At 42.0% G+C, this 15084-nt stretch overlaps 1 protein-coding gene across 2 annotated transcripts in view; it reads left to right on the forward strand.

The window, feature by feature from the left end:
• Positions 1 to 15084, forward strand: part of thsd7ba (thrombospondin, type I, domain containing 7Ba) — a 1218118-nt gene that overhangs the window by 482307 nt on the left and 720727 nt on the right. For both annotated transcript variants that reach the window (XM_085986643.1, XM_085986644.1), the window contains exon 6: positions 11539 to 11708. In XM_085986643.1, the coding sequence (XP_085842769.1) occupies positions 11539 to 11708 (170 nt within the window). The remainder of the gene's footprint in view (positions 1 to 11538; positions 11709 to 15084) is intronic.

A 15084-nucleotide genomic window follows, 5' to 3' on the forward strand; every position in this document is an offset into this window, starting at 1 on the left:
CAGCCTAGCTTTATGTGCTCACACAACCCACAACCTTCTGACTCAGAGGTGAATGTGCTACCAACTGAGCCACAGCTGACACTTTAAGGGATATGGGGCTAGATTTTCAGTTGCTTGCGCCAGCAGTTAGCGCCTTAAGAGAAGTGATTTTCGGGCGCTATGCGTGTAGCGCCCGGGCGCAGGGCAGTTTGCGCCCCGCCCCAAATTAAGTTGCCCGTTAGCGCCGGCGCAAAGTTTAGCGGCCGCCCGGATGCGCGCGCAGAAAATGACGTCACATCCTCGTGCAACGCCCTTTGGCCGCCCCGAATCCAAACTTCAGTCGGACCGCCCCATTGTGCGGCTGGCGTCCAGAGCGTTTGTAAAATGGAACGCAACACACCCTGGGGAGCGCAAATTAAAGGGCACTATACAAGGCAGTCTGCATGTGTTGTGTGGAAGGATCCAGTGTGTTGTTGTGAACGGTGTATTTATGTTTCTGGCCGCCGCCGCCGCCGCCGCCGCCGCCTCCTCCTCCTCCTCCTCCTCCTCCTCCTCTTCCTCTTCCTCCTCCTCTTCCTCTTCCTCTTCCTCTTCCTCTCCTTCCTCCTTCCTCCTTCCTCTTCCTCCTCCTCTCCCCCCCAGACTCTGCCTTTGAAAAAAACACATGCACCCTTCCCCTTTAAGAGCTCACTGGCACCAGAGTGTCTGCCGTGCGCTGCGCCCGAGCTCGGGTGTTGCGCTCTGCACCGCCGGCTTAGCGCCTAAAGATAGTAGTGGAACGCCTCTTTTAGCGCTCCACCAACCTCTTAGGGCGAAGCCACTGAATTTCCGGCAATGGGGTGCTACTTTGGGGCGGGCGCTAACTTCGGGTGGGCGCTAAGGTTAGCACCCCAAAACTGTCTATACTGAAAATCTAGCCCATGGATTCAAGGCAGGTAAATGAAGCTGAGATCCAGATCAGCCATGATCTAATTGAATGGACGAACAGGCTCAGGGGCAGAATGGTCTATTCCTGTTCCTATGTTCCTGTTAGGAATGCGCTGCTCACAATTAAAATGAATGGTCAGAAAACTGTGGGCAGAGCATACTTGAATTTCCACTTGTGCTGGCTGTGGGCTAGGCACCAAGCTAACAGCACTGACTTGTAAAATTACCTGCTAAATATTAGACGAGGTTGGGATTCAAACTTAGGTCCACTGAATAGAAGTCTTAAGGCTGCAGCAAAAGAGCCACTGGGGTGTGTACAATAAGTTCTGTTCACAAATACCTGAAGTTTTGCAGCACAGTCACTAATGACTAGCTGTTGACATGTTAAATATTGCTCTAAACAGACTGCAGAAAACCTGGCAGTCCAGCGAAAATAACTATTTGGAAAAACTTTTGCTGAATCTACTCCACTTTATACTTACAGGGAGATGATCTGTACTGAGATACCAATGCAAAAGTTAACCGCACATGAACTCTACCAGACAATAGATAAATCAATACATAGCAAGCCTACAATGAAATGACTTCCTATTGAACAGAGACACAGCATGTAAAGAGATCTATAATCATTCAGGGACAGAACTATTAATCTCTGTGTGGCTTTTTTCCCCTTTTCTTTATTCTCCAGTGACAGCAATGAGAAGTCTGTAAGATTCTGTGTGGCAAAATGAATACTTTAGTTTCTTAGAATCAAACAAGGAAATGTTTTTATTCCATTTTCAGGTCATTTTTAGGATGAAGTAGAATGTTCTAGAAAGCAACTACAACAAACTGTAACACATGCAACATGGTTCTCCTTGAACAGAGCGAGTAAAAAGTATTAATCTTGTATATGAAGACTTGTTATAACCAGCTTTAATAATATATAATATAAGATAGTCACCAAAAAATCCAATAAGGAATTCAGAAGAAGCTTCTTTACCCAAAGAGTGGTGAGAATGTGGAACTCGCTACCACAGGGAGTGGTTGAAGTGAATAGTATAGATGCATTTAAGGGGAGGCTGGACAAACATATGAGGGAAAAGGGAATAGAGGGTTACGCTGATAGATTTAGATGAGGAAAGACGGGAGGAGGCTCGAGTGGAGCATAAACGCCGGCATGGACTGGTTGGGCCGAGTGAACTGTTTCTGTGCCGTATATCCCATGTAATCCTATGTAATGATAAATGTGATATGAGCAATCAGGCTAACAAGGTTCCTCATGAGTGTGTGATTTTGTGATGTTAGAATGTTGTGACGATGTACCAGTGAAAGAATGATTTTTATATCCATTGATAGGTTCCAGCAAAGTAAATAAATAGAAATAAATGGAGACAATAATTGATATGTGGAAGTGATTACCAGACAGTCAACTCATTTGAAGGATTCAGATGTTGCATAAACCACCAGAAAGAAGCTCAAACAATTTGCGTCCATCATCTGAATCCCGGGATTAAATTACTTCTGGGAAATCACTCTCCTATCCAGTATCCTTTACACTGTGCAGCTGGCAAGGGCAGGTTATTTTCATTTTCTCTATTTTTGCTCAAGCAAATTATCATGATTGACATTAGCTGTAAGGATCCTCCTTTCAGTTGATGTACAAAGACCCCCATACTGAGTAGTCAACGATTGTAACAGAATCACTGGAAGTTTGTTGTGATGATTTGCAGTTGATTGTTTGTCTGTCTATGTCCACCTAAAAATGTACCAAATATTATTGCTCAGAATAAGCAACCCAGATGAACAGCCTGTAAATACAGAAATACCCAAGTACATTTTTACTTCAGAACCTTTTGAACTGCGCTCAAGATGGAACAGTATACTTACCAAATTAGATCTGTACTATTAATAGCGTTGGTTTTCTCCACAAGTTCTTCCAAAAGCCTGTCTGAGGTGATAACAACCAAAGTACTCCAAAATCAAAGTTGAGTTAATTACAGCCTGAAGTGTAATATATAAACAGCGTGGAATCCTTTCACTTATTAACTTGCCATACAGCCTTGATTGCAGTAGCTTTAACTTGGTATCCTTTTATTACCCAACCGTGAAAAGCTTCCAGAAATGATGATTTGTCAGCAGAATTTATGTGAATTGTTACTATCAGTTATCCAACTTATCAATCACAGGGACCACCATTAATAAAGGACCATCTTACACTGCAATAATTCAGAATGATTTGCATACATATGCTAATGCTCTCAGAAACAGACCACAAAATAGTTAAGGATAAGTCACCCAGCAGACCTTTCTGTTGTATTGTTAAAGTAGATTAGCTGAAATTTCTACAAAATATGCAGTAATCAAACTAATCTTGCAGACTGTATCAAATTGACTGTGATTATGTTGTCTGTTCTCTACACTTATGACTTATTTTTCACTTTTGGGGAAAGAAAAGGTTACCTTTTTTGTTTTTCAAGGAGTCAGAACATTCTCCCCCCACTTCTTCCACCTCCACCCCCCCCCCCCCCCACCGCCCCCCCCGCGCCAAAAACAATTTTTTGCTCTCTCTGGAAATCAAGTGCTTCCAAGTTAGGAATAGTTGTATTTTCGATGCAATGTAGATTCCTTTACACCACCCCAGTAATATGAATCCATCTTCACTTCAGAAGAGCACCCCTCCTGCACGGGTGTCCATGTCTTTGTGGGCCACATAAGCGCTTTCCATGCACCCTCATGTTTAAATGACTGTTCCCATTAAATTGAACATATCTCAAGGTGCTGATACAGTACTACTACTTTTTCTGACTTAGGACCTATCAACCAACAGATTTGTGCTGTGCATTTCTCCCACTAACTACCAGGTTGAGTGTGCTCAAATGAATTTTGCATAAGAATGGCACTATTTCGAAGAAGAGCAGGGGAGTTCTCCCCGGTGTCTTGGCCCTCAACCAGAACCACTAAAACAGATGATCTGATCTGTAACACATTGCTATTTGTGGGACCTTGCTGTGTGCAAATTGGCTGCCGCGTTTCCTACACTACAACAGGGACGACACTTCAAAAGTACTTCATTGGCTAGTTGTAAAGCACTTTGGGATGACCTGAGGTCATGAAATTTGTTACATAAATTCAAGTCCTTATTTTTAAGAAAAAATGAAAGAACTTGTACTTACATAAGAAACAGGAGCAGGAGTAGGGCATTCGGCCCTTCAAGCATGCTCGGCCAGTTAATAAGATCCTGGCTGGTCTTTTACCTCAACTTCCCGCACTACCCTGATATTTCTTGATTCCCTTCGTATCCAAAAATCTATTGATCTCTGTCTTGAATATACACAATGACTGAGCATCCACAACTCTCTGGGGTAGAGAATTCCAAAAATTCACAACCCTTTGAGTGAAAAAATTTCTCCTGATCTCAGCCCTAAATTACCGACCCCTTATTCTGAGACTGTGACCCCTGGTTCTAGACTCCCCAGGTAGGGGAAACATCCTCCCAGCATCCACCCTGTCAAGCCCTTTAAGAATTTTATATGTTTTGATGAGATCACCTCTCATTCTTCTAAACTCTAGGGAATATAAGCTTACCCAGTGCTTTTCATGTTCTCAGATTACACTTCAAAAGTACTTAATTGGCTGTAAAGTGCTTTGGGACATCTTGAAGTTGTGAAAGATGCTATATAAATACAAGTCTTTCTTTTTCGACAACCAATAAATTAAGACACTTAGGCCTAGAAATTGGGTATAGCCCCGCCAGCTCGTTTGCGCCGAAAATTTTGCGCTGGCCGCGGAGCCAGTTGCGCCCATCCCATATTCACTTTTAGCGCCCCAAGGCGGAACCGGGCGCTGTTCCAGGGTGTGCCCGCCCCCGCTTGGGGCGCTGAAAGTGAATTTCAGCGCTCCCGGTGCCGCTGCGCCACCCGATGCGGTGCGGCAGGCTGCTGTACTGCAGGCGTCCTCCTTCTCTTAAGGAGGAGGTGCCTGCAACGGCCGGAGCCCCGATCGCGAGAGCCAGCAAAAGAGCCCGGCACAACAGAGAAGTGCCGGGCTCCACGGAAACCAGCCGGCAATGCCGCGGGGGGGGGGTGGAGGAGGCCGGGGAAGGAGGTGCGGGCAGGCGGCCGCCGAAAAAGCGGCCGGCCGCACCTCCACCTTAAAGCGCCCCGCTAAGGCTGCAGTAAGGACCCGGTCTCCCGATGTTGTTAGCGGCCGCCACGGCAGAGGCGGCCGCTACTGAAGATGGGGGGCGGGGCGGAACCGGGGCACTGCGCACACCGATGACGTCATCGGTGCCGGCGCAGCGCTACCGGCTACCGCCGCCATTACCGCGGCCCTCAAAATCAGCGCTACCACCCCTACTGGCGCAGAAGCCCTCTTTGGGCTATAACTGGGCGCAAAGCCCACCGAATTTCTAGGCCTTATAGTTTATAGAAAAAACTGGTTTTAATCCTATCAGTCTGTGCTTGACTCCAATTCAGGACTGAGAGGTTAAAGAAACGGCGAACTGGGAGTGCTCAGTCCATAGACATTTCCACAGACACAATCAAAGCTGTATCTCTGTGGAGCTATTGTAATGTGCTCTTCAGTAATGTGGAAAGGGATGAGCTGAAATAATTTACACCCTGACCAATTAGTCGTCCCTCCCACAGACAAAACAGGAGTAGCACTCAAAATGTATCATCAGGGATGCTGTGTGAATGAGGAGTCTGAATGTCATTTGACACACTGGGATTGGAACTTTGGTCATAATTTTATATTTTAAAATATCTTTAAGGTCAGTAGATTCTGGAATAAATTAAGACGCACCAGAAAAGTACAAGCTTTTATGGATACGATGAGTTGTGTGTTGGCCAAGTAGCCTTCTTGGCTGAGCAGTCAGTATTGCATAAGTACATGTCTATAAAATATTTAAAATATTGTTTTATGTTGATTGTTTTGAAAACAACGGTACTATTTTTTCATTTCCACTTGCTTTGCTGTAAGGGACAATGTGGTAGATCTTGACTTTGTGCGATAGTGTAATATGGGTGATAGCGAGTCGGCAGCCCTTTTTACCTCTCTCCCGACTTTTACTTCCATTGAAGTCAATCGGTAGAGAGGTAAAACATGCTGCAGACTCTCGATTAGCCATTTTATACTATCGCACAAAGTCAAGATCTACTGCAACATGTTTTTATATACACAATATACATTTCACTTCATTATAAAAGCAATATTGCTTGTTGTAGTACTTGGCTGAAAGATGTTTTGAAACAGAATTAAGGAAACCTATAAAATTTCTTCTTCTTAGAAGTCAAATGCCGCATATTGCTTCTGAGACCATCTGCAGTGATTTCTATAACTAGAGCCTGATATCAATTTAAGGCAGCATTTATATTCTTATCACAAACCACAATTTTATAAGAACCACTACACATACACTGCATTTATTGTGGGAGATTGTGTACTGATTCCTCTCATAACCCCTTCCTGCTCAGTGTTATTTACACTGGCAGAAATGTATAGTCCCACCGTTTTTTGCTAAGCAATGCCCCCTCTCTTACATAGCTGTAACTATAAATAATATATATGCATTGTATATAGAATTGTGCGAAATATAGAGTTGGCCAGCAGTCTGAGAAAAAGGTTATTGGGCTAGAAATTGCGGTCGGTGGCGTACCTCTGGAGTATGCCTCCGACCTGCAAAACCTTTACGAACCTACCTCCAGACGCCCCGGCTGCGTAGAGTTGCGATCTCGGGCCTCCAGGCGTACGGTAGCATAAAGGCCCATGGATTCCAGGGACGCAGGCGGTTCGGAAGCGTCCCTGAGAGCACGTGGGCTCGGTCCTCCAATCACAAAGGAGGATTCCATTGCAATCATTTATGATAGGAATACTCTAATGATATGCAATGGAATCCCCAAATAATTATACAATTTACAGAATCCTAATGATTATACATGTACTGAGTTTCAATTTTATTCATATGTCCCTTCATTGCACCAACCTCAATAAAAAAATTAATTTTTTTGATAAATAATTTTAAACATCTTAATCCGGGCCAATATTTGCATAAACGAATTTAAAGTGTATGTGCTTCATTTTTTTACTTTGAAATGTTTTATTTAAGCCTTATATAGACCCTTATGCTGATGAAAGCAAGCTCTACGCCTGCTTTTATCAGCTGTAAGAGTTTTGTGGGCAATTGCTGGGCAGTTGTTGGGCAAATAGCCTAACTCTGCGGCAGCAATACTGTGTTTCCAGTCGGTTCGGATGATCTGTCAAGGCATACCTTGACAGGTCGCAAGTTCCAAATTTCACACATGCGCAAACGCATGCGGAAACCCGGAAGTTGCAGGGTCTTTGAAATGGATTACGCCGACAGGGAGGCTGCAATTTCAGGGCCAGTAATTTACGATGCTCCATGCTGAAAGGATGCTTCTTTAATGGCTATACTCTCTGACATGAATCTTGTCATTCATGTGAAAATGACTTATATAATAATACTGGGCGGCCTGCTGGTGGCGCTGTCCAGGGAGAGTATAAATACTCAGGCATGGGCCCAGCTTGTGCAGGACATTCTTTAACAGGAACTAGTGAAGGACATAACTAGATCTCCATGTTGAAAAACAGCCTTGTTTAATACTCAGGCCAAGTGCCTTGTAGTTTTCTTACATCACTATCTTCCCTGGCATTATTTTGTTTTTGTAAGAGTGTAGCATGTTACAAATGTAGTACAAAAATGCCAATTTCTTTTAATTGTTTGATTGCCAAATTTATATTTCGTTTGGATGGCTAATTTATTTTTTAAAAATCATTTGCTTTGAACACTGCTTGCTGATGGCTAAACTGTTACTTTTGCCATGTTCAAAATACCAGAGATATGTTCAGTATTGGATTTTGCCTCAAACTCACAGTTTCACAACTAAATGCCAAACTACAGTAGCATGGTTAATGCACACAAGGTGATAACTGAGTGCATGTCTTGGGAGTCTCAGTCATTACCTTGTTTGTAATTGAATGCAACAAGCTACGTAAGTGCCATATTACAAAGCTGGTTGGCAGGACTTAGTACCAAGGTAATAGGCAGAGCTATGTACTGGCTTGAAACAAATTGATATTACTTCATGTGGTAAGCAAACTGTGGAGCACTTGCCCATTATATCATATAACCCCATTATTGTCATTTAGATTTCCATGAAACAATGATATATTTATGAAACAAAACACAGTACTCTTTGTTGAGACTCTTTAATCATCAATGACATCAAAGATACAAGCCTAATCCTGTTGATCAAAAGGCATGCTGCCTGGAGTAACTGTAATATTTGACTGTGTGCACACTTTCATATTTCCCTATGAGCACAGATTCTTGAATGCTAAGAAGTGCATTGGCTATCTAGAGGAGGCGTGGAAGTTCAGTTCCTCAGGATATCCCAAAGGGCTTCAAATCTAATGTATTACTTTTGAAATGTAGCCACACTTGTTTTAAAGGCAAGCATGACAACCAATTTGTGCACAAGGTCCCACAAAAGGCAACTGAGATTAATGACCAGTTAATCTGTTATGGTGGTTTTGGCTGGGAACTGGAAGAACTCCATTTTTCTTCAAATAGTGTGGTGTTGTCCAACAAAAATCACGGACTAGCCACAGGTGACACCGTTTTAGCCACAAATTTCAGTAGAAAACACCTTACATACACTTACACAACACAGGTAAATGTACTTAACAGACATCTACCACTATCCAGTAATCAAGGAATGTAAAGCACTTGCACGATTTAAAAAATAACCACTCACTCTCTGCTTTACATCTTACCATTTTACCAACAAATGCACAAAAAAGTTAAAGTACACATGCATACGCCGTGCAAATGTGAGTATTGCGATCACATGCCTAACAATGGTGCCTCTTACTCATTTTTATTAACTAATGAGAAATGCAATTAGCCGCATTTGGATTCCCAATTAGCCACATGTGGCTAGTAGTTAATGTATTGAACAACACTGAAGTAGTACCATGGAATCTTTTGCATACACCTGACCAGGCAGACTGTACCTTGGTTTAAAATTTCATCTGAAAGGTGGCATCTTAAACACTTACTGCACTGAAGTGTCAGTTAAGATCATGTGCTCAAGTCCTGGAGTGCGACCTGAACCCGTGTCCTTTTGACTAAGAGGTGAGAGTGCCACCACTGAGCCAAGCTGATTAAGTGAAGTTTCTCTAGTTGTGTTGCTGACACTCAGCTAGGAAGCTATATGATCTATACACATGCCTATTCATTGCTTCTTCTGCAGATTAGGCATTGCATATGTTCATTGAGTCATAGAGTTATACAGCACAGAAAGAGGCCCTTTGGCCCATCATGTCCGCGCCGGCCATCAAGCCCTGTCTATTCTAATCCCATTTTCCAGCACCTGGTCCGTAGCCTTGTATGCTATGGCGTTTCAAGTGCTCATCTAAATACTTCTTGAATGTTGTGAGGCTTCCGGCCTCTACCACCCTTTCAGGCAGTGAGTTCCAGATTCCAACCATCCTCTGGGTGAAAAAGTTTCTCCTCAAACCCCCTCTAAACCTCCTGCCCCTTACCTTGAAACTATGCCCCCTGGTTATTGACCCCTCTACTAAGGGGAAAAGTTCCTTTCTATCTACCCTATCTATGCCCCTCATAATTTTGTACACCTCAATCAGGTCCCCCCTCAGCCTTCTCTGCTCTAAGGAAAACAACCCCAGCCTGTCCAGACTCTCTTCATAGCTGAAGCGTTCCTGCCCAGGTAACATCCTGGTGAATCTCCTCTGCACCCTCTCCAATGCAATCACATCCTTCCTATAGTGTGGCGACCAGAACTGCACACAATATTCCAGCTGTGGCCTAACCAATGTTTTGTACAGCTCCATCATAACCTCCCTGCTCTTATATTCTATGCCTCGGCTAATAAAGGCAAGTATCCCATATGCCTTTTTAACCACCTTATCTACCTGCCCTGCTGCCTTCAGGGATTTATGTACATGCACACCAAGGTCCCTCTGATCCTTTGTCCTTCCCAGGGTCCTACCATTCATTGTGTATTCCTTGCCTTGTTCGTATAATAAAACAGTTCAAAATAAAATGGTGGGAGGATTCACGGGAGGTGGAAAGATGTGAACGTGGTAGATTGTCCATGGAATTAACAGCAAAAGATTTATAACTACATTGAGAGATAGAGGATGGTAACGGGGAATGTGGGTTGATTAAAGATGTATGCATGCGAGCCTATAATATGGATAATAAAGAAATTGAAGATTTGCTAAATGAGTACTTTGTACTTGTTTTCACAGTGCAGCATGAGAACACTTTGAAAGTGATTTAGTTAAGTCTGAAACTAAGGTCTTAAATCTAAACAAAACAAACTACGTAGGTATGAGGGGCAAGTTGGCTAAGGTAGATTCGGAAACTACATTAAAAGATATGATGGTAGACAAGCAATGGCTAGCATTTAAAGAATTAATACATAATTTACAACAAATATACATTCCTTTAAGGCACAAAAACCTCACAGGGAAATTATCCAACCGTGGCTAACAAGAGAAGTTAAAGACAGTATTAGATCAAAGGAAGAGTCTTATAATGTTGCCAAAAAGAGTAGTAAGCCTGAGGATTGGGAGGATTTCAGAATTCTGCAAAGGAGGACCAAGAAATTGATAAGGAAAGAGAAAAAAGAATATGAGAGTAAATTAGCAAGAGACATAAAAACGGATTGTAAACGTTTCTATAGGTATGTAAATAGGAAGACATTAGTGAAAGTAAACATGGGCCCATTAGAGGCAGAGGCAGGAGAAATTATAATGGGGAATAAGGAAATGGCAGAGACATTAAACAAATACTTTGTACCTGTCTTCACGGTAGAAGACACAAAAAACAGTCTGGAAATAATGGGGATCCAACAGTCTAGTGAGAATGAGGAACTTAATGAAATCAGTATAAGTAAAGAAATAGTACTGGAGAAATTAATTGCTTTGAGGCTAAATATTTGGAAAATATGATGGTTTACTTTCCCCAACTTGTACGAATGAATAGTATAAAGGTACAAATCACAGCATTGGCTTAAACCAATCAACAGCTCAACATTCCATGACCATTTTCTCCATTGCCTGAATTGAATCCATTTGAACACTGAATGTCCCTTGTATCCTTTTACATGTTTTCCAGCAAATGACTCTAAGAAAGTTGTTTACAGTACTTAATAATTTAAGATGTAAAATTCAAGTACACTTCTCAGTTCACAGTATCCGCAAAGTAAAATCTTCACGTTATTTTTTATGCTGAAAAATTGTTGCAGTTCGGGAATTATTCAAAAGATCTTCAATTACTTATCTTTTGGCTCTCAATGAAATTTTAAAAATGATTATTTTAAAACTTTTTCTTCGCCAACATGTATTCACAGATGAAATGTGGTTATTGTATGTGCTAAAAGTAAAGACTTGGACACCTACAAATTTTGAGTCTAGCACATAAAAATGTGGAAGTGTTGGAATGCACTAATCAATGAGCGTAAATGTAAGTGGTGACACTCGTGCTTACTACAAAAGGGGTATATTTTTGCATTTCCTTGATTTTTCCAATGAAATTTCTGATGTATGGAGATTTACAAATAGAAAGAAAGGAAACCATTTTCCACTTTCATTTTCCACTAGGTATGTTTGGAAAACCACTGACTGGAACGAGTGCCAGGTGACTCCTCTACTCAATCAGCAGGACCGGCGCAGAAGCAATCAATCATCCTTGTGTGGAGGTGGCATACAGACACGAGATGTTTACTGTGCGCAGAAAACAGGGGAAGTTAGCAAACAGAAATTGAAAGAAGGTATTGTAATCATGCATACATATCTGATATTTTCCTTTTTGTAGGAATAAAAACCTTGACTTATAAAATACTGTAGATGCATGTACATGCCTCTCCCAGGAGATTACATGGCTGGGGGTGTGGGAGGAGATGTTTGGTCATGATGCTCCAGCCATTATGATGTGGAGCTAGCTTGATGGACTAGCTGGTCTTTTCCTGCCCATCAATTTGACATGTTCATATAAAGATTGGGACGTCTGTACTGGGTAAAGCCTTAGAGTGAGATTACATAAGAACGTAAGAAATAGGAGCAGGAGTAGGCCATTTGGCCCTTCAAGCCTGCTCCGCCATTCAATAAGATCATGGCTGATCTTCTACTTCATCTCCACTTTCCTGAACTATCCCCATATCCCTTGATTCCCTTAATATTCAAAAATCTATCGATATCTGTCTTGAATATACTCAACGACTGAGCCTCCACAGCCCTCTGAGGTGGAGAATTCCAAAGATTCACCACCCTCTGAGTGAAGAAATTTCTCCTCATCTCAGTCCTGAATGGCCGACCCCTTATTCTGAGACTCCCAGTTACTATTATGTATATAGGATATCTTATCACTTGAAGTGCCAAACTACATATTAGCTGAAGCTGAAATCTTTAAAGTTAATTCACATGTTCCAGCAGCTGACTTCTGCCTGAATTTACTGATTCAGTTTGTTCCAGTACCTTTTATTTGTATCACTAAACAAAAGAGAGCATCTCAAGTACAATTAAATAATTTAACTGGTCTCATAAGAAGGAATATCATTGAATAATGAATGGTAACTCTAAGACTTGCAAATGGTTGTACATACAAAATGACAATGTGTGCTACAGCAGCTTTTAATCCTTTGAGTATTGATAAATACTTGTAGGCTTTAAAATACAGTAACATTTTCTTTTACATAACATCTGCAAAACAATTTAGATTCATTTATAATAAATTTTATCATGTCGAACTAGAGAAATTGACATTACTAAATTCATAGTATTCTGAGGATGAAGGAAAATATTGTAATCTTATATTTGTCACATTGCTTCTGGGATGTCACTGGATTACCTGCATTGCTGATACCACTATATAAAGCACTGTATCTCTGCTGGTCCTACTCTCCTCCTGTCCATCACACTAAGATATCCCATAAAATATGCCAGAGCAACAATAATTCTCATTTTCACATTTAGAAGTGAATACACCATATCCATCTTCATCTCCATATCCATCTCCATCCATTGACCAATCTGTCAACCATATGTTTGTTTCTGTCTTTCCATCCCGTGTATAATTTATCTGCTCCTTTGCTTGGCTGCCCATTCTCATTGTTCCCTCTTTGTAGATTGAAACTGAGGTGCAGTCATATGAAAAAATAAGCTTTTACTGTTGTCTCCTAACTTTGTGCTATAAATGTTCTTGTGGAAAGGCTTCCGAAGTAGTCCAACTAAAGCTAAGATGTGATCCCACTGAAGCTATTGCATACTTTTGAATTGGCTGTGATTTAAAAACAGGTACCAGCTTCTTAAAAAAAAAACTTGGTTTTGATAAATTAAACTGATTGCAAGCCAGTGATGTAACATATTGATGTGACAGTGCATTTTTTTCCTGTAGTTCTGCAAAGTTGCGGGGGGGATCTTGATGCATTTTATCAATGTATTTTACTGATCACCTGAAACTAGTAAGGTACAACGAATGGTAAAGCAGGGGAATAATCATTTCAAGAATGACATGAATGGTTGGTTCACATGGGCACCAATGGGAGGTGCCTAATATCTGTCATTGGGAAAATGCTGGAATCCATTATTAAGGAAATAATAGCAGGACATTTAGAAAATCATAATACAATCAAGCAGAGGCAACATGGTTTTATGAAAGGGAAATCGTGTTTGACAAATTTACTAGAGTTCTTTGAGGATGCAACGAGCAGGGTGGATAAAGGGGAACCAATCGATGTAGTGTATTTGGATTTCCAGAAGGCATTCGATAAGGTGCCGCATAAAAGGTTACTGCACAAGATAAGAGCTCACGGTGTTAGGGGTAATGTATTACACTGGATAGAGGATTGGCTAACTGACAGAAAACAGAGAGTCGGGATAAATGGGTCATTTTCAGGTTGGCAAACTGTAACTAGTGGGGTGCTGCAGGGATCAGTGTTTGGGCCTCAACGATTTACAATCTATATTAATGACTTGGATGAAGGGACCGAGTGTACTGTTGCCAAATTTGCTGACGATACAAAGATAGGTGGGACAGTAAGCTGTGAGGAGAACACAAAGGCCAGAATTTTGCCGGTCCTCAGAGTGCGGGATTGGAGGCGGGACCGCTGTCAAAATCGCAAAGATTGACAACGGATAGGAAACCCACTGTCAACCCGCCTCCAATCAATCTTCCCAAGTGTCGGGTCCCCGATTTACGATGGGCCCGACACCTAGCAGCGGGAAGAGGATTATAGCCACTTACCTGGTTGTTAACAGGTACTTGATACTTGTTAATCGACTCTTTTTCAATTTTGCCGCTTCTGCCTCGGGTTCCCCGACGTCCGGACACCACGCCAGGTAAGAGTGGCATGTTGTGAGTCTGCTGTAGTGTTTCTGCATTGATGACAGCTGCAGAAGTGGTGTGAAGGATCCAATGGTGCACTGGTGAGTTTCACAGGTAAGAGAATGTTGGGGAAATTATTTTTAATGCATTTACACTTTTCTGTAGGTAAAAAGGTTTAAATTCGCTGCCTAGTGCCACCTCATTGGGAGAAACTTTCTCACCAGTGATAGATCGCTTCTGTAACCTCACCTGCAGCTGCCATCTGTTCTAGCCCAAGGAGGGAGTCACTGGAGAGCCTAGGTGCAAGAGCTCACCTTTGTACAGTGAGTGTCAGTGTTTGCAGCAACTCAATACTCTCAAACACTGAGAAATTAGTTGTCAAAGAAAAATTGTGCATGGTCCCGTTAAGAAAACTGGCAAATGACGCGTCATCAAATGACGTAATCTGACCGGCTTCCTCTTAATTGGCCGGCAAGCCCGCAGGGCGGGCTTAACTAAACCAATCGACTTAAATTAACATCTGTGGGCTGGATGCAGTTGGGGACGGGACTGGAAGCCGGAAACCAGCTGATCCGCTCCCAAGCCGCATCCATTTGCAAAATCGCGGCCAAAGAGTCTGCAAAGGGACATAGATAGGTTAAGTGAGTGGGCAAAAATTTGGCAGATGGAGTATAATGTGAGAATATGTGAAGTTATCCACTTTGGTAGGAAGAATAAAAAAGCAAAATATTATTTAAATGGAGAGAGACTACAGAATGCTGCGGTACAGAGGGATCTGGGTGTCCTTGTACATGAAACACAAAAAGTTAGCGTGCAGATACAGC

Source organism: Somniosus microcephalus, chromosome 4 (assembly GCF_052327205.1).
Source record: "Somniosus microcephalus isolate GS21.2 chromosome 4, FLI_Smic_1.0, whole genome shotgun sequence".
NCBI classification, from domain to species: Eukaryota; Metazoa; Chordata; class Chondrichthyes; order Squaliformes; family Somniosidae; genus Somniosus; species Somniosus microcephalus.